This window comes from Diadema antillarum, unplaced genomic scaffold (assembly GCF_040938485.1).
Source record: "Diadema antillarum isolate AM-2024a unplaced genomic scaffold, OU_Dant_1.0 seq00001840_RagTag, whole genome shotgun sequence".
Taxonomy (NCBI): domain Eukaryota; kingdom Metazoa; phylum Echinodermata; class Echinoidea; order Diadematoida; family Diadematidae; genus Diadema; species Diadema antillarum.
The window spans coordinates 136,808-164,102 of record NW_027272512.1 but is presented as its reverse complement, the minus strand read 5'-3'; the positions used below and the strand labels follow the sequence as shown (position 1 = coordinate 164,102).

General features: G+C 37.6%; 1 protein-coding gene across 1 annotated transcript; it reads right to left on the bottom strand.

Moving 5' to 3' along the window:
• Positions 1-1,918: 1,918 nt before the first annotated feature.
• LOC139712674 (sperm microtubule associated protein 2-like) lies at positions 1,919-15,758 on the bottom strand. The gene is made up of 8 exons (XM_071624477.1): positions 15,698-15,758; positions 8,470-8,512; positions 7,416-7,478; positions 6,519-6,653; positions 4,733-4,870; positions 3,657-3,798; positions 3,015-3,128; positions 1,919-2,209 (listed from the first exon to the last, which is right to left on the bottom strand). The coding sequence occupies exons 1-8, from the start codon at positions 15,756-15,758 to the stop codon at positions 1,919-1,921; spliced, it is 987 nt and encodes a 328-aa protein (XP_071480578.1).
• Positions 15,759-27,295: the final 11,537 nt, after the last annotated feature.

Sequence of the window (27,295 nt, the reverse complement as noted above, 5' to 3'; positions counted from 1 at the left end):
AAGTCCTGAGAAAGTGAATATTCTGTGGCATGGAATCTTCCATGTTCATTAATGCGATACTGCCGTCAAAATGTTTGTATTAATTTTTATTTTTTGTTTTGTGTTTGTCCTCTTATTAATTCTAGTAATTTTTATCCTGTTATGAAGCAATAATGTGATGAATATCTACGAAAGTAAAAATATGGAGTTTCATCTCATGAGACCAATCTCAAGAAATAAATAGCACAAAGATTTCCACTTTGACAGTACAGTAATTAGCATATTATGTCAGCATTCTACTGACCTCCAAAATGCACTGTTGACCAAAGACTGGTTGCACATTTCTTCCCAAGCATATCAGGAGTACCTCCTGAATACTGAATCTTGCAAATCTTGCCTCTCACAAAATTCACAAAATTAAAATGCATGCAAACACTCCTCATTTTACAGTACATTCTGCCCATGACACTCCTTCCAACCGTGTACGTCTCGATTGTGACGCAAAACTTGGCTGGTATTGAAGAAATTCCCCCTGTCCCCCATGTAACACACTAATCAATGTGGAATACACCCAAGTCAGTGTGTCATATGTGGTGATGGGGGGGGGGGGTGGTCAAGATTTTCCCCCACATTAATAAGTAGGAGAGGGGGATTCCCTGATGATATACAGCTGTTTGACCTTAATTCAAACAAGCGACCATCCATTTGAATCAGGGAGGTGGGAAGAGATCTCGCTTCTTTTAGAGGTAGAGTGCATCACCACAGGGAAGTGGGTCCCTGATCACAACTTGTGTCCAGTGATATTCAATCATACTAGCATCATGTTTCCAATCTCTGTAAACTCAGGCGAACCACCTCATCACAATCTTGCAAACAACATTTCAGGCAAGGCAAAGAATTTCAGAATTTTACATTAATTAAAGGAGACACAAGCCCTTCTACCATTTTTTCAAGCATATAAAGAGATTCAACTCTGTGTGAAGATTAAATGAAACTGGCACCATAACAATAAGCGCTGCAACCACATGAAATTAAAGTAGTATCTCAAGATACAAAATAAATGCACATATTGGTGTTTCGGACGGAATTTAAACAAGTACATGAATTGCAACATATAAAGGTGTAATAACTGACCAACCGTGAAACCAGTCACTCGTACAAACTCCCATGCTATTTGCCTATTTACACCTTGACACATGGAGTTTACACATGTAATACACAAAATACTGAACATTAGAATCGCTGGCTAACCAACCAAAGCACACAGTTACTGAAAACCTTGAAAAGTGGATGGGAATTGGTTTACGTTAGGATGAATTAAGCCACAGTTGACACAGTCTACTTCTCTTCAATGCGTAGCAAATACATTTACTCAGATTAATTGTCAACTTTTCATAAGCTTTCATAAGCTCTACCACTTGCTCATGGGGAAAGGGTCATGCTCTCAGTTGAATACTCAATGGTACGATTGCTATTCTGGCAAATTTGCTCCTTGAAAGCTTCTCAGCTTGTCTGTATGTGGAAAGTCCTCTTCCTCAATGTCAATTTGTGAATAAGATGTGATATCAAAAGTAAGCTAACGTTTTCAAGTTTAAGATACTTGGCTACTGATAGCTTCTACATAAATATATGAATATTTCTGAATAGTTATGAGCCTGTGGTTGCTATAGTGATTTGGTTAAGTGAAGCAATACTGATGAAGGATTTTTAAGATACAGGCACATGACTTGAATGAAATTAACTTCTAACTTAATGATTATTGTGAAATACATCTGTTATTTCAATCGCCGTGTTAAGATACAGTATTGCATATGCATTTTTGAAAATCTCTCAATATCTGTAAGTTAGAGCAGTTGAGGCTGTGAAGCATAATGATGCAGAAATACCACAATACGGCCAAATATAATGAGTTCTTGTGCCTAGTTGCCACTGTGCTGGATTATCGTGTAAGTGGCTGTGCAAGTTCTTCGATCCTTGCAGGGCAGCGAGCCTTCTTGGCCGCCTCGCTGACGATGAAAGCATCCGGATTAAATTGCACATGGTCCATAGTCGCACGCATGATAGGCATCGAGAGCTCATTGGTCCGTGATGTGGCCGCGGCCCGCCGCGCTGCGCGGGTGATTGACCACTGGACTGGGCGGTCTGCCTGGTATCCGTCGGCAACGTTCTTGGGCTTGGCGAGCTCCAGCTGGCGCGGTGATGCGTTTGCAGACTTAGCCACATCAGACACCTGCCATTTACATTGTAGAAGATGGAAGACATATGACCAAACAAAGTGATGAAGAGAACCTATACCATTTATTTTCCATTAAAGTAAAGTATCTACCGGTAATCGTAAAACAGTGGGCTATTGTTATGTAAAACAGAGAAGTGAAGAAACTAATGCTCATGAAAACAAAATGAATTCTTTTGCCCAAAGTTCAAAGTTCTTTCATTGCTTTGTAAACTTTGATATAATAGAAAAGAAATAATATTGCAGAGTAATTTCTTTAGTCCTTTTGAGTTTATCATGATGAGAGTCTACCAGTACAGAAGAACAGATACGAGGAAATATCTTGGGCAGTATGAATACAATCTGAATACTGTCAAGAGTTGAATCTAAAGCTGGGGGATTCAAACTTTTTAGTAGATGCTTTGCATATTGTACACTTTATAAACTAGTTAAGAGGCAACTGTTACTGAGCATGAAAAGATTCAAGGATAGAGACAAAGTTGCAGCTCCAATGTATCTAAAAAACAAACAAACACCACCAACTTAATCAGTGTGCGCTGATCCTTTCAAGTAACCTATGCGTCACATAAAACACGCACATTTTTATGTTTCCTCCGTCTTCCTACATTAGTGAACTTTAGATCTGCGATCCAAACGTTAAGATGACACTAACTAGGCAAAAAAATGGTGTTCTGCACATTTGTGAGACAGCCGTTTCCATTGTCCAACCCAGGAGGCTGCGTTGTCTTAATTGCATTCGCGCTGCAGAACTAAAGCTCAGTGCTGATGATCTTGCATTTCCCTCAAAAAGTTCTGAACTCACCGGCCATTTTGGTTCTCTGAATGGACCATCAGGCCTGCTCTTGGGGCGGGACAGCTGTTCTATCCTTGAAGATGCCCTGGCAGTCCTTGCAGTCGGAGCAACGATAGATTGGACCTGGAAGGGAAGATCGAGGAACAAGAGAGTCCATATTTGACAGGAATGCTCTTAAACATTTTGCATCTCTCAAACATGCGTATCGTATGATATATATCTAAGTACTGCCAAACCAGAAATGTTAAAACTCTTGTGATTTCACCAGGAGCCAAGATTCATGAAAGTGGAAAGCAAGCAAAAGTGTTTTTCTAAATGCAATTCATTGAATCTAGTCGCCAATTCACACTTTGTGCTGTAAAAAAAAAGGATGGAGGCTCAAATTTGCCAAAGCTCCAAGCCATGAATGTTTCTGGTTTTATACAGTTCATGCCAAATGAGTAATGATGTATAGAGGAGTGGGAATGAACTGTGAGCTTAATTAGCTGATGATATATGTCAGTGTCATTACGTACTTCAAATGGCTGTTTTAAAGAGCTAGAATGTATAGCATATTTGTGAACAGGTTTGTGCCAATGTAAATGATCTTTTTCAAACATTAATTGCCTTAATTGTTACTAACGGATGTAGGGCAAGTGCTACGATTCTCACCTGTCGTGGAACGGCATAGTCCTTATGAGGCGTCTTAGCCCGGGCGAGGTATTCTAGCCGCTCCCTGTCCAGTGCTTTCTTAGCAGGATCACTGACATACCAGATGGGAGATTCCCGGCCGCAGCTGAAAGCATGGCGTGGTCTAGAGGAGGGCAATAATTAGATGGGTTTCAGATGAAGTGTGAGCCAAAGATACTTCATTTCTGATGTCAGAGATAATAGCAACTCGGGAGATTTCGCCACCATTCAAGAAGACCATGCGGAAAGAGAGCCATTCTTGAGCCATCTTTCCTTTGTCCTATCTGAACCAGGAGTTTAAGATCGAAGAAACTTTCCTGTGCTGATGAAAATTAGTCACTGCTGGCATATGGCGTAAGGGCTTGAGGTCTTCACCCAAAAAGAAGCGTTGGTTTTCATTGGAATAAAGTGTACAAGTGGACAATAAGTGAGCGACACATTCCCCCCACCCCCCCCCCCCCCCCCCCCCCACCCCCATGGTCAAATCACTAATCTCAGTTATGGTAGTATCATAATCTAAAACTCAACAAGCAGTACACTGATGGTACTTGCCAAGAACAGAACAAGCCAGTGTGGACATTGTTTGGTGCCAACAAACAAGGGCCTACTTCACAGACTAGCTGTATTACTTTCACATCACATATCCAACTTTGGCAATTCAATAGTGGAAAAGCAGTTTACTAAAAGTACATATGTATGGAATGTTTCGCGGTGTGGATATATATTTGCCGTCTTTCAAACATTGTGAAGAGTCCAGTGAAAAAATCAGAAACATGCGAATATGCCTGTATTTTGATCTCCATCAATCTGTATTAATATCAGTGATGTGTTAACAGCCAGCAACACTGAATTGATTAACACCTGCAAAATCTATCATTGCAATTGAACACAACAAAGTTATGAAGGGTAAACTGTATCACTTTTACAAGTACTATTGGTTCTAAAATGCTGTCAACAGAGGTGATAATAGAACTAGCAATGCATATATCTCAGTTCAGTCATCTTATTTGCATGCTAAATCTTGAAGCATATGGTAAACTGTTCTTGTCCAAACTTACCTGTCTTCCATAAAAGTAGCTGGCAGCCTCTTGTAGTTGGACAAGTAATCTAAGCGTTCGGTCGGAGATGTTTTCATGGCCAGAGGGCTCACTTCCCATATCACAGAGTTACGACCGCAGCTGAACACATGGATACGTCTGACCGTGGACAGAGAGATGGGAGAAATGAGGTGCTAATCAGTGAAACTGTTGACTGAATTTCTGAGATAGATCATGATACACTTGTAGAAACAAAGAATGCATCACCGTGATGATGCGTTGTGCTACAAACATATACTGGCTATACTGGCTATGTCAATCAATTAATTAATCTACATCATTTTGATCACATTATTTTCACACCAGGTGTCCAGTGACAGTGACCTACAAAACTCTTGCTTTCTCAAAATTACTCACTATGACAGGAATTCAAGAGGTTTGTGACATAATTCCTCTCAAAATGAGTGAAGATTAAATGAGCTCTAAGAAGTTTGGCAATAAAACAGTGAGAAGGGAACAGATGTATTAAAGTGAATATATTTTTTTTAATGGAATGCTCTTGCAAATACTGTACTTATTATGAATTCCCAAATGTGCAAAGTCTTACTGTCATGATTGGAAAAAAAACACCTTAAAACTTCAAGGAATTGTCATTGGAGAGCAAAGTATGATATACACCTCAGTTGATGTTTTAGTGATACAGATATCTTGTACACTTTTTTTACCACAGTATTTTGTGTTTGACCAGTGGTGATGATTGCACAAATAATAGATAAATAACAAGGTGCAAATATATGGAAACAACTTATCATACGACCATCTTTTAAAAGGACCAGAGTTCAATGAGAATGAAGGTTTGCCTCAATTTGTCATTGACCTTCTCCTACAAGCAGAAGGCAAGCTATCAAGGGAATAGATACATCACATAACAAAGGCAAAAGGTGATATAACCTAATTTATATAAATGATCAAGGCTGCCAACCTACACGGTATGAAGGAGAATAATATATATATATAAACACGTAGTTCACAGTAAGAGAAAGAAAAAAAAATGAAGCAAAGTTTCTTTTAAAGGCAAATACATTGTGGTTTAAAATCTGGAAAAATTGCATATACTGGGTATATGAAATTTCAGGGGAAAAAAGAGTTTTCCTTTCGAAAAACACAATTTCTTTTAACAGTGTCTTCATCAAGAAAAGATAGAACTGCACTAAATCTTGTAAAGATATATTAGATGGCAGACATGCATAATGGTACTCCTTTCCATTTTCTTCCTGTTTTAGGTTCATTTAACAGATTTTTTTTTAGAGATTTATGTGTAGGGCAGTAGAAGATGTGATCGATTAGCGATGTTTGCTTCAAAGGTCGATAATCTTGGATAATTCTGTGACTTTCTTGTAAAAATATGATTTGAAAGAAAATTCCACTAATTACTCTATTAATTGTAGCTTATATTCATCAAAGTCAAGTTCTATGACATCTACTCCTGTGACATTTGTTCCGATGAAATATCTGCACACTAAGCCAAACATAAATTCTACCTACAAACATAACCCTAACCCTATATCCTAATCCTCACATCAAACAAAACCTAAAACCCTATCACATCCCTAACCCTTACCCTACATCCATGGAGAAAATAAGACCACAGCAATAGTTGCAGGAGCAAATGTCATGTCACCAAACTAAGAATAAGGGGTAGCTTTTAATTGTCAATCATAAAGTAGTAGGGTCATATGGGTCCACACGAGCAGGATCATAGAAGTTTTAAGGTTGGTTTTTTTGTGTGTGTGTTCGTAGTTCTTACTTTTCACCATCTGCTGTGCTTCTGAAGTTTTTCTTTGGCGAGGAGAGTTCCTCTGTCCTTGGAGTCGGAGTTGCGGACATTGCTGCCCGGCTGACCGGCCACATCGTGTCCTGATTACCCCATTCCAGCTTCGGACTGAGAGAGAGAGAGAACAAACACTCAAACTTATCTCTTGGATTTGTTTCATTTATTCACCTTTGGATTCATTAAATCCATCCTCTTTCATTTATATTTATATGCACCAATCTGTATGTCTGTATTATCCATCCAGTGTATTTACTGATTAAGTTTTAATATCATAATGTTTGATCTGTGACCTGAGCTACCAGTATTCACACAGGCTACTGGTTTATATGACCGGATATTGTGTGTCTTTCCACGAGAAAAAAACAACAACAACAAAAAACTGAAGAAATTTAGCCTCTGGCCAGTTGCATCACTCCACATTTCAAACATCATTGTGGTATCAATACTGCTTAAAATACAAGTCTTTCAAAGAAGTTTTCAGAGTGCTTTCAAATTCTATATATAATTTTTTTATTGTATACTTCAACCTCAAGCTATGTTGAAGACAACCCAGCAGAATTAAAGCTGCGTAAGATTTTGCTATTGTAATAGCCAACGAGAAGGAAAAGAATATATCAATCTGCAGTCTACTGACAGCCATGTTTGTCCTATACTCCTATCAGGTGTTATCATTTAAATTGTACTTCACTACAAAATGAAAGAGGTTTTATTAGATAAGTTGCTGATGAAAATTTGGCTTGTTTTGATTGTTCAGACTTTTCTCAGTCTACAAGCACATCTTTACAAAGACAGAATATCTTACATGAAAAGAGTGTATGGATTTAATTGCTATATACCCCCCCCCCCCCCAAAAAAAAAAAAAATACTCACCCAAAACTTGTAAGCCATATTGCCTTTGAATGCTTGGGTTCTGACAAGTACAGGTACCGCTCCCTGCAAATTGGAAGAGGAACAAAAGATAACATGCTGAAATGGAGACCAATTCATCTTACAACCACACCCAATGTTGCCAGGCAACAGATCACCTGACTGGGCCACTACTTTTGCTGACAGATAGTGTCAAGTGGATGCCTACACATGAAGCTCTCATTTCCATGTCGGCCAAGTATAACGGCTTAACACATAGTGTATGTAACTTGGAAGTATGCTTGTCTTTTAATATGTCAACCTGTACATGGGCACAGACTGCGTTTGCTGACATATTGCAGGTGCTCTTTCATACCCCATGCTATTCAGGGTTAATAAAGAGGGTATATATCTCTACATGGCACGTAACTGCAGATGATATTTTAAGCATTTTTAGTTTTTGCACAACTCAAATTTTTGGAATTTTTCCAAAAATATTATATCTCTGGTATTTATGTTATAGCTATACACCATTTTTAAGTTTTACCAAGAAAATTTCATTGCAATGAATTTCAAATGCTATGACAATATCTTAAGGCAAACATAAAATTTCACCTTGAAAAATACCATAATTTTCCAAAAAGATATGACAAAAATTGTAATATATTTCCAATATCAAAATGTTAGGTTTCCCAAATTTTCTGACTTATAGAATAGAATAGCATCTTAAGAAATGAGTACAGAATTTTCGAGATATCTGTCTCTTTCACTGCTAAAATTGTGAAACACGTCTGCGATGAAATATGAATTTTTACCAATACCAGCTGATATCATCAAAAAGATACAAATGTACCTTTTAGGCCACCAGTGACCCTCAGCAGTTAATGGATTTTAATGATTACTACTAAAGAGGAGGCAGTTCATCTGTATGTATAGCACTCTTGAAGCAAACTAAACAAAAAGATAATGCTGATTTAAGTAGAAAAAAAAAAATAGTTTATGATGTTGGCATCTAAAAGTGCACTACCAGTATCAATATTGAAATAATATGTTGATTGTACGGGGCCCCAGCTCTTACCTTGGACTGCCACCAAAACTGGCAGAGCCATCTTGAACAGGAGCTGCAGAGAAATAAAAGAATTGGGAAAAAAAGATTAATATATGTTGCTTTCATAGTGTCACAAAAAGAAATTCCTTGTTCATATCACCATTTATGCTGATAAGATATAAGCAACGTAAAACTATATTCATTATTTTCCCTTTTTTTTTTGGCTAGACCTCACGCATTACAATTATTAGCTGTAATATTTATGTGTGTGTGTGTATACACACAACCTTGACAAGAAGCTGCTATGATAATGGCAAATTTTCACGCACTTTTAAAACTGGTTAATTAATTGGTTCTACCTAGCGTGGAGAATATAACAAACACACACACACACACACTCACACACACACATACATGTATGCACACGTCAATCCTAAAATGTGTCACTTAAATCATTAATTTGTCCAAACATTGTGGATCTGCATTGTAGATGAAGGAAGAGGGGGAGGGGAGAATGAGTGGACACGCCCCCTGACAACACACATTTGTTGCGCTGCGCTGCATCGAGTGAACAGCGCCATCGCAGTGTCATGGCAACCGCTTGACGGCTGCTCGGGAGGAGGTGTTCGATCAATTTCTGTTCAGTACTCCCATTGATGCTTACATTGATTTGAACACAGGTTCACAAATACCACACGACACTCTTCTTTTGTTTTGGTCTTGGCGTGACCTCCAAACTATTGTCCACTAAAGCAACAAAGGGAGGTAGCGTCTCATGCCCTTTTTATGTTCATGTTAGAATGTTGTTGAGTGAGCATTCATGTGAACATGCTTGAACATTTTGTTGCATTGAACCACTTGTAATGTGTGTGCATAACTTGTACTTTTAATTCACAGACTGACTTTTCCTAGATATGAACGAAAAAATAAACAGCACATCTCTCATTTCTAGCTGTCTCAAAAGCATTTCCTTCTACCAAGTAAGAACTGACAGCTTTGTTTTGTTTTGTTTTGTTTTGTTTTGTTGATATGAAAGAATCTTGAGAATTAAAAATAAATAAAATTGACAATAACATGAGAAATACGAAATGAATGGCTATACCTGATATTATAACTTGAATACCATCAAGTTTCTTTTAGTCTCTTTGTTATTTTTGTTGATTTTTGTTAGTTAGTTTGTTTGTTTGTTTTTTACTCTAATCATATTGAAACTTTGATTACTATGTCATTACCATCTCATACATAACTGAATTATTGAAATCACTGAGTTTACAACTCATGAATCAGAAAAAGACTATGAAATATGAACTTGTCAGTTATCCTTTGAATATGTATGAATGAATTGATACTAAGACATTATTTAAAGTGGTGGTTGGATCATATATTCATAAAAGATCAAAAAGATATGGTGTTACACAGCTCTAGTATACTTCATAGAGAGACATTATTGAATGACTGTGAATATACTAGCAATGTGGTAGAAAACAAACACTCTAGCTGCCATCAAATGAAGTAGAATAGGTGCAAAAGAAATAACTTATTGCAGAATGTTTGCAAGCAGTTTTCACATTATGGCATGCACATGCACATCACACGGAGGCATGATTTTATTTCTGTAACAATTAGTCAGCTACAGACAAGTTATAGTTCCTTTTATCCTCCCAGAATACCAGTACATGACTAAATACTAATACTGAAAGTAACAGCTTCTTATAAAATGTATGTGATAACAGTATGTGTTATCAATTAAAATCTAATAGACAATATGTGCTATCTTTTTTCACTTGCTGAGATTTTCATTTGTTGGACAGCATATCTAATGAAGCTATAAGGAGGCAAACGTTCGCTGTACAATGTTATCTCACTTTTTTGTTTTCTTCGAGGTGCTAATGGACAAACACACACAGTGATATGACAGTCTCTGTTCAAATGTAGGCCTACAAACAGCCAGACCAGCAGACAAAAAGGGGAAAAAAAGTGAAAGGAACTTCATTGATTATCACTCCCTAGTGATAATTGCTAACATGGACCCTCTTATGAGTGAACAATGGAGGGCACGCATGAAGGTTACCCTAACAAGTGCGACCCATTCAGGCGATCGCTCGGTTACCTAGCAACACCAGCGCTCGCTCCGTTGAGTAGAGTGAACTTGGTTTCAACAACCATCTAATGCAATGATAATTGCATGAAGAAATCCAAATTGTGTTTGAGATATACTGGTCAAAATTGTTTATGTCATTTTTTTTTTTTTTTTTTTTTTTTTTTTAGAGAGAGAGAGAGATGTTTGATTATGAGCACATTTCTCTGCACTGCCACAAAAAAAAGTGTGCCCTTTCAAGCTGAGACTGCATGTACACCTGAATAGAACACTGACAAAATGAAATATCATGCAGATGTATATGTATAGGCTATAATGAATGAAATGACAAGTACATAAACTATGAAATATCATGTGCCCTATCAATGATAATCATGCCAGCAAAGCATAAATATCAACTGCTGCACTAACCTTTTATATGAGTTATATAGATATTTCCTTTTTTAATATGTTTTATGTACCACTCTGGATCAATTTGATAATTATCAAGCAAGTACGTGGAATACATACTTGAGAGACATAAGATCAAGTAACACTTACGCATCCTGCCAAATTTTTTCTTGAGTGAATGAATTTACTCCACAATATTTTCCTCTGGAAACCTTGGAAACAACACGGTGAGAATCGGAGATCTATTAGCAATGATTATCCCAGAGCAATTTCGAGATCCATCTCGATCGGCCGAGGGCTCGTGAAATGACTGCCTAACATCACAACCAGCCGATCAATTTTGATACGACGGTGAGAGTGAATGGACAGGATGCGACAATAGCATCATTGATTGCAAAGCGATCTGACACACAAAAAAAAAGATGCATCTGCCTCCTGCCCCGATGTTTCCTGAGGAGAGTGGTACCCGCCTCTTTTACTTCCCCCTCGTATTTGTTCTGTTGGGTCATTTCAGACACATTTCGCCTTTGATGCAGGCTTGGCCCTGAATGGACACGATAGTGATACAACTGCCCCCCTTTATGTGCCCATTGTCATGCAGAACACAGGGTCGTAGATCTTCAATGGGACCTGACAATACCCTAAGGTACCTGCCCAACCAATCAATCAAAGGTGCCAATTTGTGGTTTACAGTGACGAGGGGTGGGGGGGAGGGGATGGGGAGGGGAAAAGAGAATATTGCCACATCACTTTTTTTAAGTGGATGGTAATAAACTACACTTGCTGATGGGGGGCTCCTACATGTTGCCATGGCAACTTGTACAGCTGTGATGTTGATCTATACCTGTCTTACACTGCCAATCAGTTTTCATGGCTCTGGAACGTAGACATTAAAGGGCAGCAGACACTTGCTTTTGCCCTCTTTCCCACCCCCCCCCCCCCATATGATATGCCCTCTTTTATATTTTTTTTCTTCTTCTCCCTTAATGATGGAAATGTGATGGAAATTACTTCATTCTTTGTTTGTTTAATTTCATATGTACTTTGCAGTTTAGTTTTTGCACATATGTGTACTCAATATTGGCCTTTATACTGTAAAACACAATATATTCGTTGCAAGAAAATTTCGCGAATAGGAGGCGACGGCCTTTCTCGCAGCATGAAATTTTCGTAAATCGCCACTGGCATCCAATGGATATTGTGTAGGCAAGAACTTTCACGTGCATTTTAATTTCGCCAATTTTGGCGTTCGCGAAATTCGCGAGATTAAAATGCACACGTCCTCGTTTTACAGTACTCTCTGTCCCTTTTATGTCGTGTAACATTTTTGATGATAGCATTGATGTCCACTTCAGAAGTATACCTCATTCAATTTCTTGGATGGTTTGATACCATGAATATCACTACAAGATTCACCGCTTCCACTTCATACAAGGCAGCTAGAGTAAAATAGCTAGGAGTGAGGGTGAAATTTCAAGCATTAGTGTACAATGTATCTACAAATGTATGCTACAAAGAGGTCTGTAAATCAAGGGGACTCCACCATCCACTGCCAGCATCACCAAATAAAAAAAAACCAAACAAACAAACAAACAAACTCTATGCAACTGCCTTGAGAAAAGACCATTTTCTCATATTTCTATGTTATATTGTATACAGGTATACAACTGTATGTCTTTGTAACTGACCTCAGAGGTCACCAGTTGGATAGATGAACAAATATAATGGTATGAGGTGTTGTAGCTAGGTAGCATATTTATGCCCAAGAATACATGTAGAGTCTTACTGCAATACAAGTATGGGCTAAGCACCATTTTTAAACATTTCAAAGTAAGTCCAGCATCAGATGGAACTAATTATCCAGTAACACCTCACTTGTAACTTAAACAAGGAAAACTCTGATATATGTATTTTCTTATTATTTTCTTTGTGTTTTTAGCAGCTTTGATAAAAAAATAAATTGATAAAACTCTTCACGTTTTTAGAGTAATTTATAAGACTGCTGGCTATGATGCAGAAATGGCCCCCCAAAATGTAGCTGTTTTTTTAAGGCATTATGATTCAATTCTAATTACTTATGTTATAATTACTAGTAGTACTACATCTTTCAAAGAATACAAGCCAGTTTGTGTTTTGCTCATGTGCACATACTACATGATGTACATCAGTATACTAAAATGACCTTCCTTTCTTGTCAATTGGTTACTAGGTAAGCACTACATTTGTTTTAACTTAAAGCAACATAATGCATGAAGCTACCCTGAAATGACAAATTACAGAAATTCATCAATCATGTTCAAACAACGGATGAACTCGTGGAGACCAGGTAACCAAATGGTCCATCAATTAACACTCCGGGAGGATCCATTTCATTCGATCCTTTGCATTTGAATGTATCATAAAAGTATCTTTTATACAGAGACTCCAACCCCAAGCTCCTTCTGATCTGGAGATTCTCCCGCCCGAAACCCCTAGCAAACGGGAGACTCCAAGTTGATGTGTGCAAAGCACGAAGTTCCTACCCCTGGTGCTATCTCAGGCTTATTTTTTTTTTTAACATACCATAGCAATAAGTGAGAAATCCTTTCCACCGGGAGACACAGAGCCAGAGCGGGAGAAATCAAATCTCCAGCGGGAGAACGGGAGATTTGGCAAAAATGGGTTTTCGGCGGGAGATCTCCCGTCGAAAACGGGAGAGTTGGAGTCTCTGTTTATATCACCAATATAGTACAAATGCTGGCAAGATGTGATCATCTCTGCGAATTGAAATATCAACATGTTTGCTGGTACAAATGACCTTTTTGTGCTCATGCAAGAATTGGAATTACGAACAAGCTTTTTAATTGCAACAGTCTGGACAGCAGGCTAACATTTTCATACAATATAATTGACTACGCTTCTTTTTGTTGAAACTCATGAATAAATGGGTCTTAAACGCACTCACATCTAACACCAGCTTCTATTTACAAAATAGAGACCCATTGAGGCGCGCAGGGGATTATCGACAATGCATGGTTATCCAATGGAATGCCACCCCAGCACGCTTCGCTGATCCGAATAAAAGGCTGTATCCCACAGACTATTCTAAGGCCCCTCTGGAAACTAGAATAAAGTGAGGCATTGAAGGATTTGCCCCTTCATTGCTTTTTTGGGGTAGTTGCTTGGCAACCAACTCAGATTGTCCATCTTCAATCAAAGCTAGTGACATTTCGATGTTATTCTTCCTGTCAAAAGTAATATATCCTTGGTGCGCTCCTCAGGTGTCAAGCATGACACTTCTAGTCTTAAACCTTGTGATGTGAATGTGAAGTTTTGTGTGCTGGCTACAATATTGTACACAAAAATCACAGCTTTAGTACAGAAACAGCATGCTCCATCTGTTGACATTAATAAAAAGTGAAAATGATGGCAAGGTGCTGAGCCCCAAATTCAGGTAGTGACACCTCTAACTATTTATTTATTCATTTATATGTTTATATATATTATACATATATGTTTTTTTTTTTTTGCGTATGACTGGAAAAACAGAGAATAACATGTATCACTAATGTTCATGGGATGATATTATACATTACATGTATATTCCATCCACCTGGAATTTGAACACAAATGGAAAAATTTAGTACCGGTACAAAGATGTTGATTTCAAAAATGTCAGTGGACTGGCAATTTCATTGGAATGTAAAACAAACTTTACCACAATAAGAAATATGTATGGCATATCATAGTAAAACTCTCTTGCAGTGCTCAGGATAATTGTGAATGCAAATTTGTTACCCATAACTCTTTTTGTCCCATCGACAACAATTTCATATACTGTACCGTACTTAAGAAATTTCGGATGGCAGTGGCGTGCAGGTGAATGCTATTACAGCTGAAACAACACATAGGGAGTCCCTGAATGTTTTACTGTACCTTTGAGATCACAGCACGAGATACCAGTTCATGGTGACATTAGTACATTTATTTCTCATGTAAGCATAATTAAGTGCCACTCTGCACACAATGCAGAACAAGACAAGCCAAACATTGGTACAGCGACAGATTAAGATAAAGCATCATGTTACCAGTGTTCAAAAAGGATTAGCAGTAAGATTTGGGCAGTACGCTATCTGAATATGTATTGGCATCAGAGATTTGATGTATGGGTCTGCAACCCAGAGCCCCGTATTCATTTTTTTTCTTCTAGTTATGTAAGGCATGCAGTTTAAAGCAATTATAAAAAATTGTAACAGGATATAAAATTGCATTTTTGATGTGGTAGCTTTGCAACAAATTTATAAACAAGTCAGCTCAATTCTAGGTATTCGGTCTTTACCGGTACCATGAGAGTAACTGCTATCATTTTAATTGAGATTAGAACTGCGAAGTACATTTTTTAGCCCTGGAGAGAAGTAGCCGACTGTTGCAGATTGCCTCCTAGTGTTGTTGAAGCTTCCTCGATTAATAATTTCAAAGATTTATTGAATAGACATTGGAGTGGGGAGAAATTCAAAACCTCTGCTCCTCAACGCACATAAAGCAACAGAGTTGAAGATAATTTTACTACAATGAGACCGGAATACTACAGGAGCAGTCCTCTACTTCCGTATCAGATGTGATGTGTGATGTGATGAGTATGCAATAGGTATTACTTCACAAGTCTCGTCTTCATGCAATGTCCGAAATGACTCAACAGTCGAGTTTTTATATACTTATTGGAAACTCATCCAAGTCAGTCTTCACACTGAGAGGTAACAACTTGACTCCAAAAGCTTCGATGCAACGTACCTTTCCGCTTTGATGTCGTCACACCTTTCTGCTTTGACGAAGAACGCCCGTTCTTGCCCATATCCTGCACTCCAGCAGTTCCAGGCTTTTAGTGATCAATGCAACTTGGCAACCATACCAAACAATGCAGCAGCACCAATAATCACTCTAAACTCCTAAATCCTGACAAAGCCAACTGAAAATCAGGAGCCCACTCTCAAAAGCTTGGATTGCTGTTTCGATGCTATCAGCAGCTAAGATACGAATGAAATCCTAAGAATCACCATTTGACATGTTTTTCTGTGTGTCTCTTTGGAGTCTGGACTGGACTTCTTTCATCTGGACAGGCTGGTTTTGAATGCAGTATCACTTATTGATGCAGAGAATCAGCGAAGTAGCCCTTTCTCAGAAGTAAGAATGGACTAAACAAGATGTTTGCATGACAATGTTGCTAACGGTTACTGTTTGCAGACTCAGGACTTTGGTCACAAGGAATGCCAGGATTATAGCCAGACCATCTGAATCTACACGCTCAATAAAGCAGCTTGTTTACAGTTGTCTTTATTTCTTCCCCTTGTGTGCCTTTGTAAAGAACGTTTGAGCATCAAAGCTTCAAAGTAACTGTGCCGCCGTCATCGCCATGCAGAATCTTTTATGTCTCAAAAGCAATAAAACATTTATTTTACCACTAGATATGGTTGATGTTACCTTGTCAGTTATGATTTTAATCTTTCTCGTATCATTTTCATCTCAAGTCCAGTGGCTGTGGTCTGGGAATGACACTGATTCAAAGTTTCCTGTATTTTTGATGCCACACCAAATTTTTCAGTCAATCAATATTCTTGAAAATGAAAAAAGCATGATTAATCAGACTGTCATTATCATTTAAAGACTACAAGTATGGTATGGCTGAAAGTTATCAGAATTGCTAGACTGTTGTCCTATTCCAGATATTAATCAAGTAAATGACAGAATATTATACATTGTATACATAGGATGACAATGATTCAAGATTCAAATCATCTATTTTCACGCACTCAGGCATAAATATATACAAACATATATATCATACAAATATAAGCAAGCAAAAGGAACTTGATCCAAAAGGGAATTGGAGAGTGTGTGATGAAACATTATCTTGGAATGGATATTTTTCAAGGAAATACAATGTAAGTCAATTTGCCTGCCACAGTGTGCAGGAGTTAAAAAATTGTTGGTATGGTATTTGTGTGCATAACATTTTAGTGAAAAATTAAAATCTGCAACTAAATCTAGGTATGTAACTTAGTTTTATGCATCATTTCCATGACTCTCAACCTATTTCTTATAAATACAGCTGTGTCATTACCAACTTGAGACAAGCACACAAATGTTTGCTCATGGAGACCTTTTCATTGTTGACAACATGGAAACATATGCATAGTTTGGGAAAATGTGAAAAATAGCATTGAAATGAAATAATTAGCTCCTGTCATATAAACTGGTGTGCCTGCAAAATGTCATTTAAACATTGTAACATAGGATGCAAAACAATGACTGTATTTACAGCAGATATTAAGGGAGTCTCATTTTTTAAAAATAGGGACCACCCGACAATTTCGTAAGTGATTAAATTCACAATCATGGAGTACAGAAAAGGATAGAGAATGTAAGGGTGCATGTCACATTCATGTTGTTATCACAGTATTGTTGAATTCACAAACAGCACATTGGCGAAATGATGAAAATGAATACTAGCAGTATCTCCAAAATATACGGCATACACAGTATTAAATTTTGATGACTGCATGCGAAGGACCAACTGTAACCGGGGCTTTGGAATAAACGCAGGGATGCCAAGTTCAAAAACTTTTTATGAGTGAGATTTTCATGACTCGGCAACTCGGCGCGCAAATGTGTGCGCGAGCGAGGGTGTGGGATGAGTTTTACCCCCTCCCAGTGTAGGGAGCTTTTTCAATTTTTAGCTTTTAATGGCGCAATCAGGTGCATACTTACAAGTAAGCGTCTATTTTTGACTTATTTTGAAAGACAAAAGGGAAATCCTTTGAGCTATGCTCATTATTATAGGCCCAAGATGCAGACTTCGCCCGATGCGTGAGAAAAATGGGTGTCATGCGTGAGATCATGAGACGGCCCCTAAATGCTTGAGTCTCACGCAGAATACGTGAGACTTGGTAGCTCTGTAAACGGGGCTTTTACAAATATTTAGATTTCATCCTCACAAATCTAAAAAAAAAATGGATGTGCAAGTGCACAATACTATTTCAGATGTCCATCCTTGTCTTGATAATAATAATGATATTCAGCTCTTACAAACACATACTGAGTACTGTAGGTCCTGCATAATACAAGTGTAATGCCATGAGAGCGCCATGAGCGCCGCATGATATGAAAACAGAAATCCTACGAAAATGACAATTTTCATGTATCACTTCCATGTACAGCACCTGTACATGATTATCAATTATCAAAAAAGAAAAAAATTAGTTCTTAAGAAAGATTTGAATTTATCAAAATATGTAACACACCTACATGTGATGTTTAGGGGAGATTGTTACATAATGATGGTGCCATTTTCCCAAAAGCCTTATCACAAGCTAATGACTTGGATTTTACACAGTTCATTGAGAGAGGAGATTCTTTGAACACAGACTAATACAAGGCTGATACAGATTGATGAGTTCACCGAGATAGGCAGGGCATTTCCATAGAAAACATTTGAAAAAAAATGTCAGAATCTTAAACTTGATCACTATCATCATTGGCAACTAATGTACTGTAGACTAAAAAGAATAAGAGTTACAGTACAATGTATGTGCTCAGATTTCCTTTTGCATTTTCTCCAATTCTGTTCATGAAGTTGTGCATTTCTTTTATTTCAGCCCATCACATACAATGTAGAATATGATTGTCATGAATAAAATAGCATCAAGTAAAAATGCTAAGCACAGTTTTACGAACTGAAGATGTACAATGTACTCCTGGTCATGACTATTATACTGGTCTGCAACTTTTAAAGGTCTGGTAAAGATGAATCTTCACTATAAGGATCTGTAACAAGTAAGTCATCACAAACAATTTGTAGTACAAAGCTGGCTGAAAGCAGACCTAGCAAACAAATTTCCTAGACAAACAAGCTCAATCATCATCCCAAACACAGAAACCTTTCCAGTGCCATGACAATGAATTGCTTGTACTGCTTGACAGAAGTCCTGCCATCACTTGCACAGTTGGTAAAGCAAATGAGATCTAGACACAACCCCTTCATGAGATAGCACTTGTTTTCAGTCCTTTGAAAGTTTACAAAAGTTTTATCAGATGACAGGAAACCCCAGTGGATAACATGCATCAAATTTGTTTTGCTTTGTTTTGTTTTTTTCATTTGATACTTTGCTATGCTTTATACTCTGTTTGATTTAAATGTACAGCAATCTTTCAGTTGCATGAATATTAAAATGAGTAAAGTTAGAGCACTCTTATACTGAACCCATGTATCCAATGTCTAGATTTGCCATGAAACAATACCTTACTTTCTTCTTGAAATATACAATATTTTGAATGCTGCATCTGTGCTATCTTTATAATGAAATGAATTAATTAATGAACACAAAATACACGCATAAAAAATACACACACACACACATGAATATATGCTAGCACACTCGCGCATACACTCCTGTCCTGTGAAAGTACTGACTACTGTATACGCTCTTATTTTCGCGAATCGACACGGACGCTTACGTTAATGTTCTATTAACACAGCGCATGGAGTCATTTTCGCGAGTTGTTAAATTCGCGATCCAACTGTGATTCGAGAAAATTAAACCCTCGCAAAAATAACAGCTTATACAGTACTTCTGGAAGTTCTGTTAAACCCCATGAATTTTGTTACAGGCCAGCAACATCTATTCTTAATTTGAAATGACTGCATCCAAAATGTTCTACAGTCAACACTTCAGTTGAGATGCTAATAATCTACCATATTAACACAAATGTGATAATGCATTCTACATACATAATACAATCTCAGCTCATTACATGTACAGGATGGTCTGGAGGTAAAATCGTCCAAATAAAAAATGGGGATGTTTTGCGTATGTCCTGCCTACCTTTTGCTACCAGGACTCCGGAGATGTGCTCCAATTTCTAACACATCTAAATGTTTAATTCAATCAAATCAATGAAATACAAACCTCAAGTCTTCTGATGCTAGCCTATAGATGTCTACAGTTGTAAAACACACACGATATTATTGTAATAACATCGTGTACATACTTCCCAAACATGCCAAAGGGAAAGTGATATTTACCAACTGTGGTATTCTAGCACTGCAGTCATTTTGGGGGTTCTTCTGGCTTGCCCCGCAATGTTGACTGTCATAGTCAATACAGTAAATGACTACACTAGGGTGACAGAGCGGCGTTATGTCCCACCGCCAGCGCAAATCATACGGGAACGTTGCGGGGCACTTTTCAACGCACACCTGTTGCGGACAGGTCGAACGTGCGAGTAAGCGCGAAGCATACACAACAACTTAACTTACTTTGTTGAATATCCACCATTTTCACTCGTGTAGTTGTAGATCTGCTGTTATTGACACCACATCACAATATTTTATTGCTCTGTCGCTTCACTCCATTGCTGTGCATCCAATGGAGCTATAGATATGAATTAAAAGCGCAGTAAACAGCAAGGTAAAACTCGCTTGTACACAAATAAACTCGCGTGCGTGTGGATCATACGGAGCGGATGTTGAAGGCAGACCCCTCGCCTCGCGTCACATAGTAACCGGTCTTGGATACAATATGCAAATTTCGAGACCATGCCGCGTTGTCCTCAAATCGCGTTCATACATTGGGCAGTGGAGCGCGATAAGGCGGGTGAGGGAGGGGACTGAATGACCAGCACGTGTTATGTACCCCGTTCCTCAACCAGAGGGGGCCGCCGGACGGACCGCGATGTCAGCCAAAAAATGAAATATCATTTTGAAAAAGAGTCGTACTGTATTCGATCTTGAATTAGACTAAAAAAAAGTTTATAGGCCTACATGAGCCAAAGCGGGTCTTGTTATTATAGCTGATTATGTAGGGCCTTCAACGATAATCGTTGTCTGCAGGATTTTTTTTTTTGTTTTTTTGTTTTTTAAGATTTTCACAAAAATATCCTCCACTTGACTTGAGTCTTTTTATATTCAGGGGCCTGTCTTATAAAGACTTGTGATAGAAATCAATCACAATTTTTCTTTGAGAGCTGCATGCAAGTTGCGATTGATTTGGGGACTTGTGATTGATTTGAAGGCTTTATAAGACGGGGCCCAGGTATTCAAATGCAAATTATGGCATGCAGGAACCGAAAAATATATATACATTATACATACGTTAGAATTAGAAGAAGTATAAGCATGCAGCTTGGGGGATCATGGATTTCAATATCTTATGAATGGTATATGTTCCTTTTTCATTTATCTGTTCATTCATAGTGTTCTTCATTTCCAATACATATATGCCTATGTAGTTTTTACAACACATTATACGCAGAATAAAATTCCATTTATTGCACATGCTACCTTGAACAGATTCATAAACACCTTGCCGCAAATTCTATACCCCATACTATCTAGAGGAGCAAGGTCAAGTGCATATGCTTTCGAATTCATAACACACAAGAATTTTGTAACTTATTCTTTTATATTTACTTCATGTTAATTATTAATGTGTCTACACTGATGTGCATGACATCATCAAGTTCATGTAGAAGGAGCTGAACATTGAATTGACTGAAAATACGGAAATTCGTATAGAGCATTAGTAGATTGTCTGATTTTCTTAAACTTTCGCTAAGGGCTTCAGTGATCTTTTTAGTTTTCGCTTTTAATAACTCATTCATGAGCTTCTAACCGGCTCATGAATGACGCGAAAGGCCATTATGGTTATACTGCCCTCTGCGATAATTTGATTCGTGCAATGACTCGTGTTCACGTCACTCGAGTACACCATAACAATATTATTATTCTTTTATCAAGCTTGACCAACCTCCTTGGCCTTTTGGGATGGTATATTAGTGGGGATGATGATTGAGCTTTTAACTTTTTGCAAGATACTGAGAAACCTGGGACCTGATTGTATTGATAACGTTATTTTGAAAAATATAGCTGAGAATATTGTTGAACCTTTAACTTACATTTTTAATTTGTCATTAAGCAGTGGTGTTGTTCCGCTACGAATGAAAATTGCTAAAGTAATCCCAATTTATAAGAAAGGTAATAAGGAAGATATTAGTAATTATAGACCAATTTCATTGTTGTCATCGTTTTCAAAATTGTTAGAAAAAGTTGTTTATTCTAGACTCCTTAAATTTCTTGATTTTTATGATATCATTTCTGATTCACAATTTGGTTTCCGCAAAGGACATAGCACTTCTCAAGCAATTCTCTCCTTTATTGAAAAAGTAGCCAAAGCAGTAGATAGGGCTCATCACACAGTGGGTGTCTTCCTGGACCTCTCCAAGGCCTTCGATACCATTGATCATAAAATATTACTTCATAAATTATGTCACTATGGTATACGTGGCAAGGCCTTGGAGTGGTTCAGGAGTTACCTCTCTGATCGTAAACAGTATGTTTTTCTATCTGGTCAAAACTCCTGCAACCAATCTGTCACCTGTGGTGTTCCTCAGGGTAGTTTACTAGGACCTCTTTTATTCATTTTGTATATACAGTCAAACCTGTCTATAGCGGCCACCCAAGGGATACGGAAAAAGTGGCCGTTATAGACAGGTGGCCGCTATAGACAGGTAATCCAACTTTGTGTGCATTGCTTACATGTACATGTATCATCGTTGTATACATGTACATTTATGTGTGTACGTATGCACACGTGTGTATCATGCATAGCACAATGCCGGTGTTTATGAAATTGTTGCACAGTACACTAGATGTAGCATGTGCACAGTCATGAATTAGTGCATTATTGTGACTGAATAAGTGATGAATGCAACGGTGGCGATCACTGAATGTTGCCCAGAAATGACTGGCACAGCTAAAAAGCAGAAAAACACCCTGAATTATCAGCTCGGCTACGGCTCCATCGGGTTTTTGGCCGCTATAGACAGGTTAAAATCTACCGCGGGAAACAAAATTTGTGGCCGCTGGCCGCGTTAGACAGGTGGCCGCTATATACAGGGTCTTTAACATGGCTTTTCTCTCGGGGGGATTTTTCAGTGGCCGCTATAGACAGGTGGCCGCTATAGAGAGGTGGCCGCTAAGGCAGGTTTGACTGTAAATGATATAATAAATGCTTCTAATATTTTATCTTTTGTACTTTTTGCTGATGACTCTAATGTTTTTCTTTCTCATTCAGATCCTCATATTTTGGTGGATTTGTTAAATTCTGAATTAAAGAGATTGTTATGTTGGATAAGGTCAAATAAGTTGTCTATAAATCTTCTTAAAACTAAATGTATATTATTTAGTAATACTTTAAATAATCTTCCTAATAATATAAAAATAGATGATATAGTTATAGATGAAGTTGCATCAATGAAGTTTTTAGGTTTGGTTATTGACAATAAACTTTCATGGAAGTCACATATTGATAGTATTTGTCACACAATATCTCGAAATATTGGTGTTATTAATAGAGTTAAATATTATTTTTCTATTCCCACCCTTTTAATGTTATATTCAGCTTTGATTTTACCTTATTTGAATTATGGCATCATAGCTTGGGGGAACACACATCCATCATATCTCGACAGACTGTCCCGTCTCCAGAAAAAAGCTCTTCGAATAATTTGTCATGTTTCTTGGAGAGCCCACACCGATGTTTTATTTTCTGAAAACAAAATTTTAAAGATAACTGATATTTATTATTATTGTCTTGGCCAATTTATGTATAAACTTTCTAATAATTTGTTGCCGTCTGTCTTCACAAGCATGTTTGCGAGAAACCGCTCGTTCCATAAATATCCAACTCGTCACTCAGATGAATTCCATCTGCCTTTAACTAGAACAATGTTTACACAATCTATTATTTACATTTGCTGGACCTAAATATTGGAACAACCTTTCTAACAGTTTGAGGACATCTCCAAGTTTAAGTTCCTTCAAGAGTAATCTGAAGAAAAATATTTTGAACAGTTATAAGAATTGTTGATTCTTTATTGGTTGCAAAGAAGTGTAAAATCCAACCTTATATTCTATTGGAATTACAGCTAAGCGGCTCCATCCATCCACTACCTCTTGTGTCCTTCTATTTTTTTTTTTGCCTTTTATCTTCACTCCACCCATTAAGCTGCTTTCTCCCCCCCCCCCTCTCTCTCTCTCATACACACACACACACACACACACACACACACACACACATACTATTTTGTTTCTCTCCTCTCTTTTCCGGCATGACAGCGACTTAGTGTAGGGATTTGTTCAGGGTTTTTGTTTCGGATAAGTTAGGTTATAGGTCTTTTTGTCTTAGTTTCTTTGTTTCATCCATTTTCAATGCTTATCAGTCTATCGATCATATAATTTCTTGTATTACGTGTGGGGGGAATGCAGCCTACAAGCTCAGCTTTTTAGCATTCCTCCCCATTTCCAACATTTTCCTATACCTACAAGTTTTCTGTAAATTTATCCTTTACTTTGTATGATGAAATTTATGCACTGTATTCAATTTTTGTAATATATTCATATGTTTTTGTTGGAAATGAAAAATAAATGAATGAATGAATGAATGAATGAATGAACCACTTACGAAATGTTACAGTGCATACCATTCTAAGATTAATACAAGTATACTTTTACTTGAAGGCTATTAAAGTGTCGATTGGTTTGGACATCTCATCCATTTCAAAACCGATTTTAATTCAGTAGACGTCGATTTCCTCTTAGAATTACATGCTCTTTCATATTTCATAAGCGGTTTCTCATTATCTCAAACACACACACCAAAAAAAAAAAAACAACAACAACATATGAATAAAAATATAAAAATAAAAAGTTAGAAAACTGAAGCCAGATCTCGACCCAAACCGAGATACCATCCCTTTAACTGAAATTAGACTTTATAATATGCCATCCGGGATGATCCCGGGATGTCAATGGCAATATGTCTTGTGCTTGCTCTTTGTTTATTTTTTTTTCTCAGTTCTCCATTGCAAGACAGTGAATGTGTTTCTTGTTTGAGCATCATGACATGTACTTCATTATCTGACTCATTATTACTAGTATGTTCTTTTTTTCCAGACAACTAAAAAGTGTACTGTATCATAGTGGTATATTCAAATCCCAAGTCTTCCCCATGAAAATATAAATCACCCAAAGTATTACCCCTCCTCCCCCCTCCCTCCAAAAAAAAAAAAAAAAGAAAAGAAAAATGAATACGTTACTCATTTTGGTAGATGAGCATGCAGCACTTATACAAGGTCTACACTTTATAAATGAAGAGTTTGTTCGCAAAAAACCGATAAGTCCATTTTGAAGATTTGGAAGTACCGTCTCTGTCATAAAGTACGAAATAACACCTTTTAAATGATATATTGGTCACTACATACAAAGGTACATTCTTGAAGTTATGGCCAAAAGAAGCAAACATTTTCTTATTATTCTCTTTATTTTTGACAAATATGGACTTATCGGTTTTTGCGAACAAACTCTTCAAATATACATAATTATTAAATTATTTCAATTCTCGATTTCAGTTCAAGATGGAAATTAGATGAAAATGAAATTGGCATGTTTGCACAGGACTATACATGGGAGACGTCTTAATGTGAAGAGATGGATGACCGTCTGCTGCGTATATACGTAACACATAATCTAATCTGCATCATGCTTTTAATGTAGTTACATCAGATTCTGATAGCATTGATTCGTGTTAGATTGAGGTATGCTGACGAATATCAAAACTTTCTCTTTCCAATTTTGATGAGAGTTTGACTCTTCCGTTTGATCTTTACTCGCTTCCAAGAACATCACACTGCCTAATGGAACAATACAATGCAAGAATGTTTATAAACTTTGATTGGCCTTGCAGAAGTTGTACAATGTGATAATCATCATATCCCCCTTCTTGGGTGTGTAACTGTAGTGGCACCTCTGCTGCAGTGAGTAACTAATTATTGTGTAGAAAATGAATAAGTTCCAATGATAACATTGTCCCGTTATTTGGCATGCACGACGCATGACGTCATAACATCTCCCGCGAAAATAATGCAGCTGGCCGACTCCCTTGCGGATTTCGGAGAATCGCATCAACGGCTCTTGGAAGGCGCTCATGATGAGTCACAATGCGTGGGCGTACATAGTCGTCTCAGGCGAGCGGGACACTTGTTTTCTACGCCGTATGGCTCACCAAGCGTTGCTGGAAGGTGGAGCTCCGAGGGTGTTGCTATTATTAATAGCTGTAGAATGTGCTCGGTTCCTGCAAAATGTTCCATGTTATGACGAGACGCAATGCGATGTATCTTTCATTTCTTTAACAGATCCTGTGTAACAGATCTGTTATTAAAGGGAGTAACAGATATGTTATTAAAGGGGTTTATTAATCAAACGGCTCTGTATAGCTTTCTAATCTTGATTCAAAATCACTCCTAGTCCTACCAGGGGCGGATCCAGGAATTCCGTAATGGAGGGGGGCGAATATTTTTGATGCTACTTCCGGGTTTCATTTCCTTTTTTTTTTTTTCTTAATTTGTTTAAAAAAAAAGAGGGGTACGAATTTAAGGTGATCAAAAATATTATCCCTCCAAATAGAGATATAACCACACATTTCCCATGATTCCTCTCATAAACTAGCACCAAGGAGTTACTGTAGTTCTGCCTATACAACGAGCAATAAAACCACTTTTAAGACATAACCATTCTGATGAATATAGGAGTAACGAAATGGCTCTGCTCTGTGGCATTATACAGATTGTATCCTAATCGTATTATCTTATTGTGGTGACGTGTTATGTGAGCCACGTCAGTCGCGCACGTGGTAGTCGAAGCGATATTTCGTTCCCGCCATGTGGGCCTCAGACGCGCCGTCGGAGTACTTGGGATTGCGCAATTTGGTATCATAAAGAAGAAGAAAAGATATGCACTGTACATCTTGAATAATTCAGCTTTGGAAAAGGTTGGAGCCCGGGTTGTAGATGCAAATACCCCCTCGCTATCGCTATAAAGACAGACGCATGTGAACTAAAACACACATGTTTTTTTTTTCCAGTATTTTTGTCACATTTCATTTAATTTACATAATACATTGTATAGCACAATTGTACAAAAAAAAGTATAGATTCTAGCCCTTTCCGATTTGAATACAAGATGCCCTGCACAACAGAAAATGAATAAGACCTTTTCATGTCGTACACGTACGCGTCCAGAAATCTTATCTGCCTATTCCAGGAAACTGGAATAATACAATTGTGAAACTTTTAATGAAATTCGAACAATCATAGAAATACATTACTAATATTATAAGAAATATGAAAAGACTTCTATCACACCATCGCACATACGGAACACACCATCACACAAACGAACACACACACGCACACACACACACAAACAAACACACGGACTTTTTTATTTTATTTTGTTTTATTCTAATAGGAAATGAGATTCCAATGAACGCACAACAG

Excerpts from the sequence above, each read along its gene's own strand:
- LOC139712674 (XM_071624477.1), bottom strand. The coding sequence starts at position 15,758 with ATGGGCAAGAACGGGCGTTCTTCGTCAAAGCAGAAAGGTGTGACGACA. Across the intron at positions 4,871-6,518 it reads AGCACAGCAGATGGTGAAAA|ACGTATCCATGTGTTCAGCT; the intron begins GTAAGAACTACG and ends GTCCACGGTCAG. Across the intron at positions 3,129-3,656 it reads ACTATGCCGTTCCACGACAG|GTCCAATCTATCGTTGCTCC; the intron begins GTGAGAATCGTA and ends CTTCCCTTCCAG.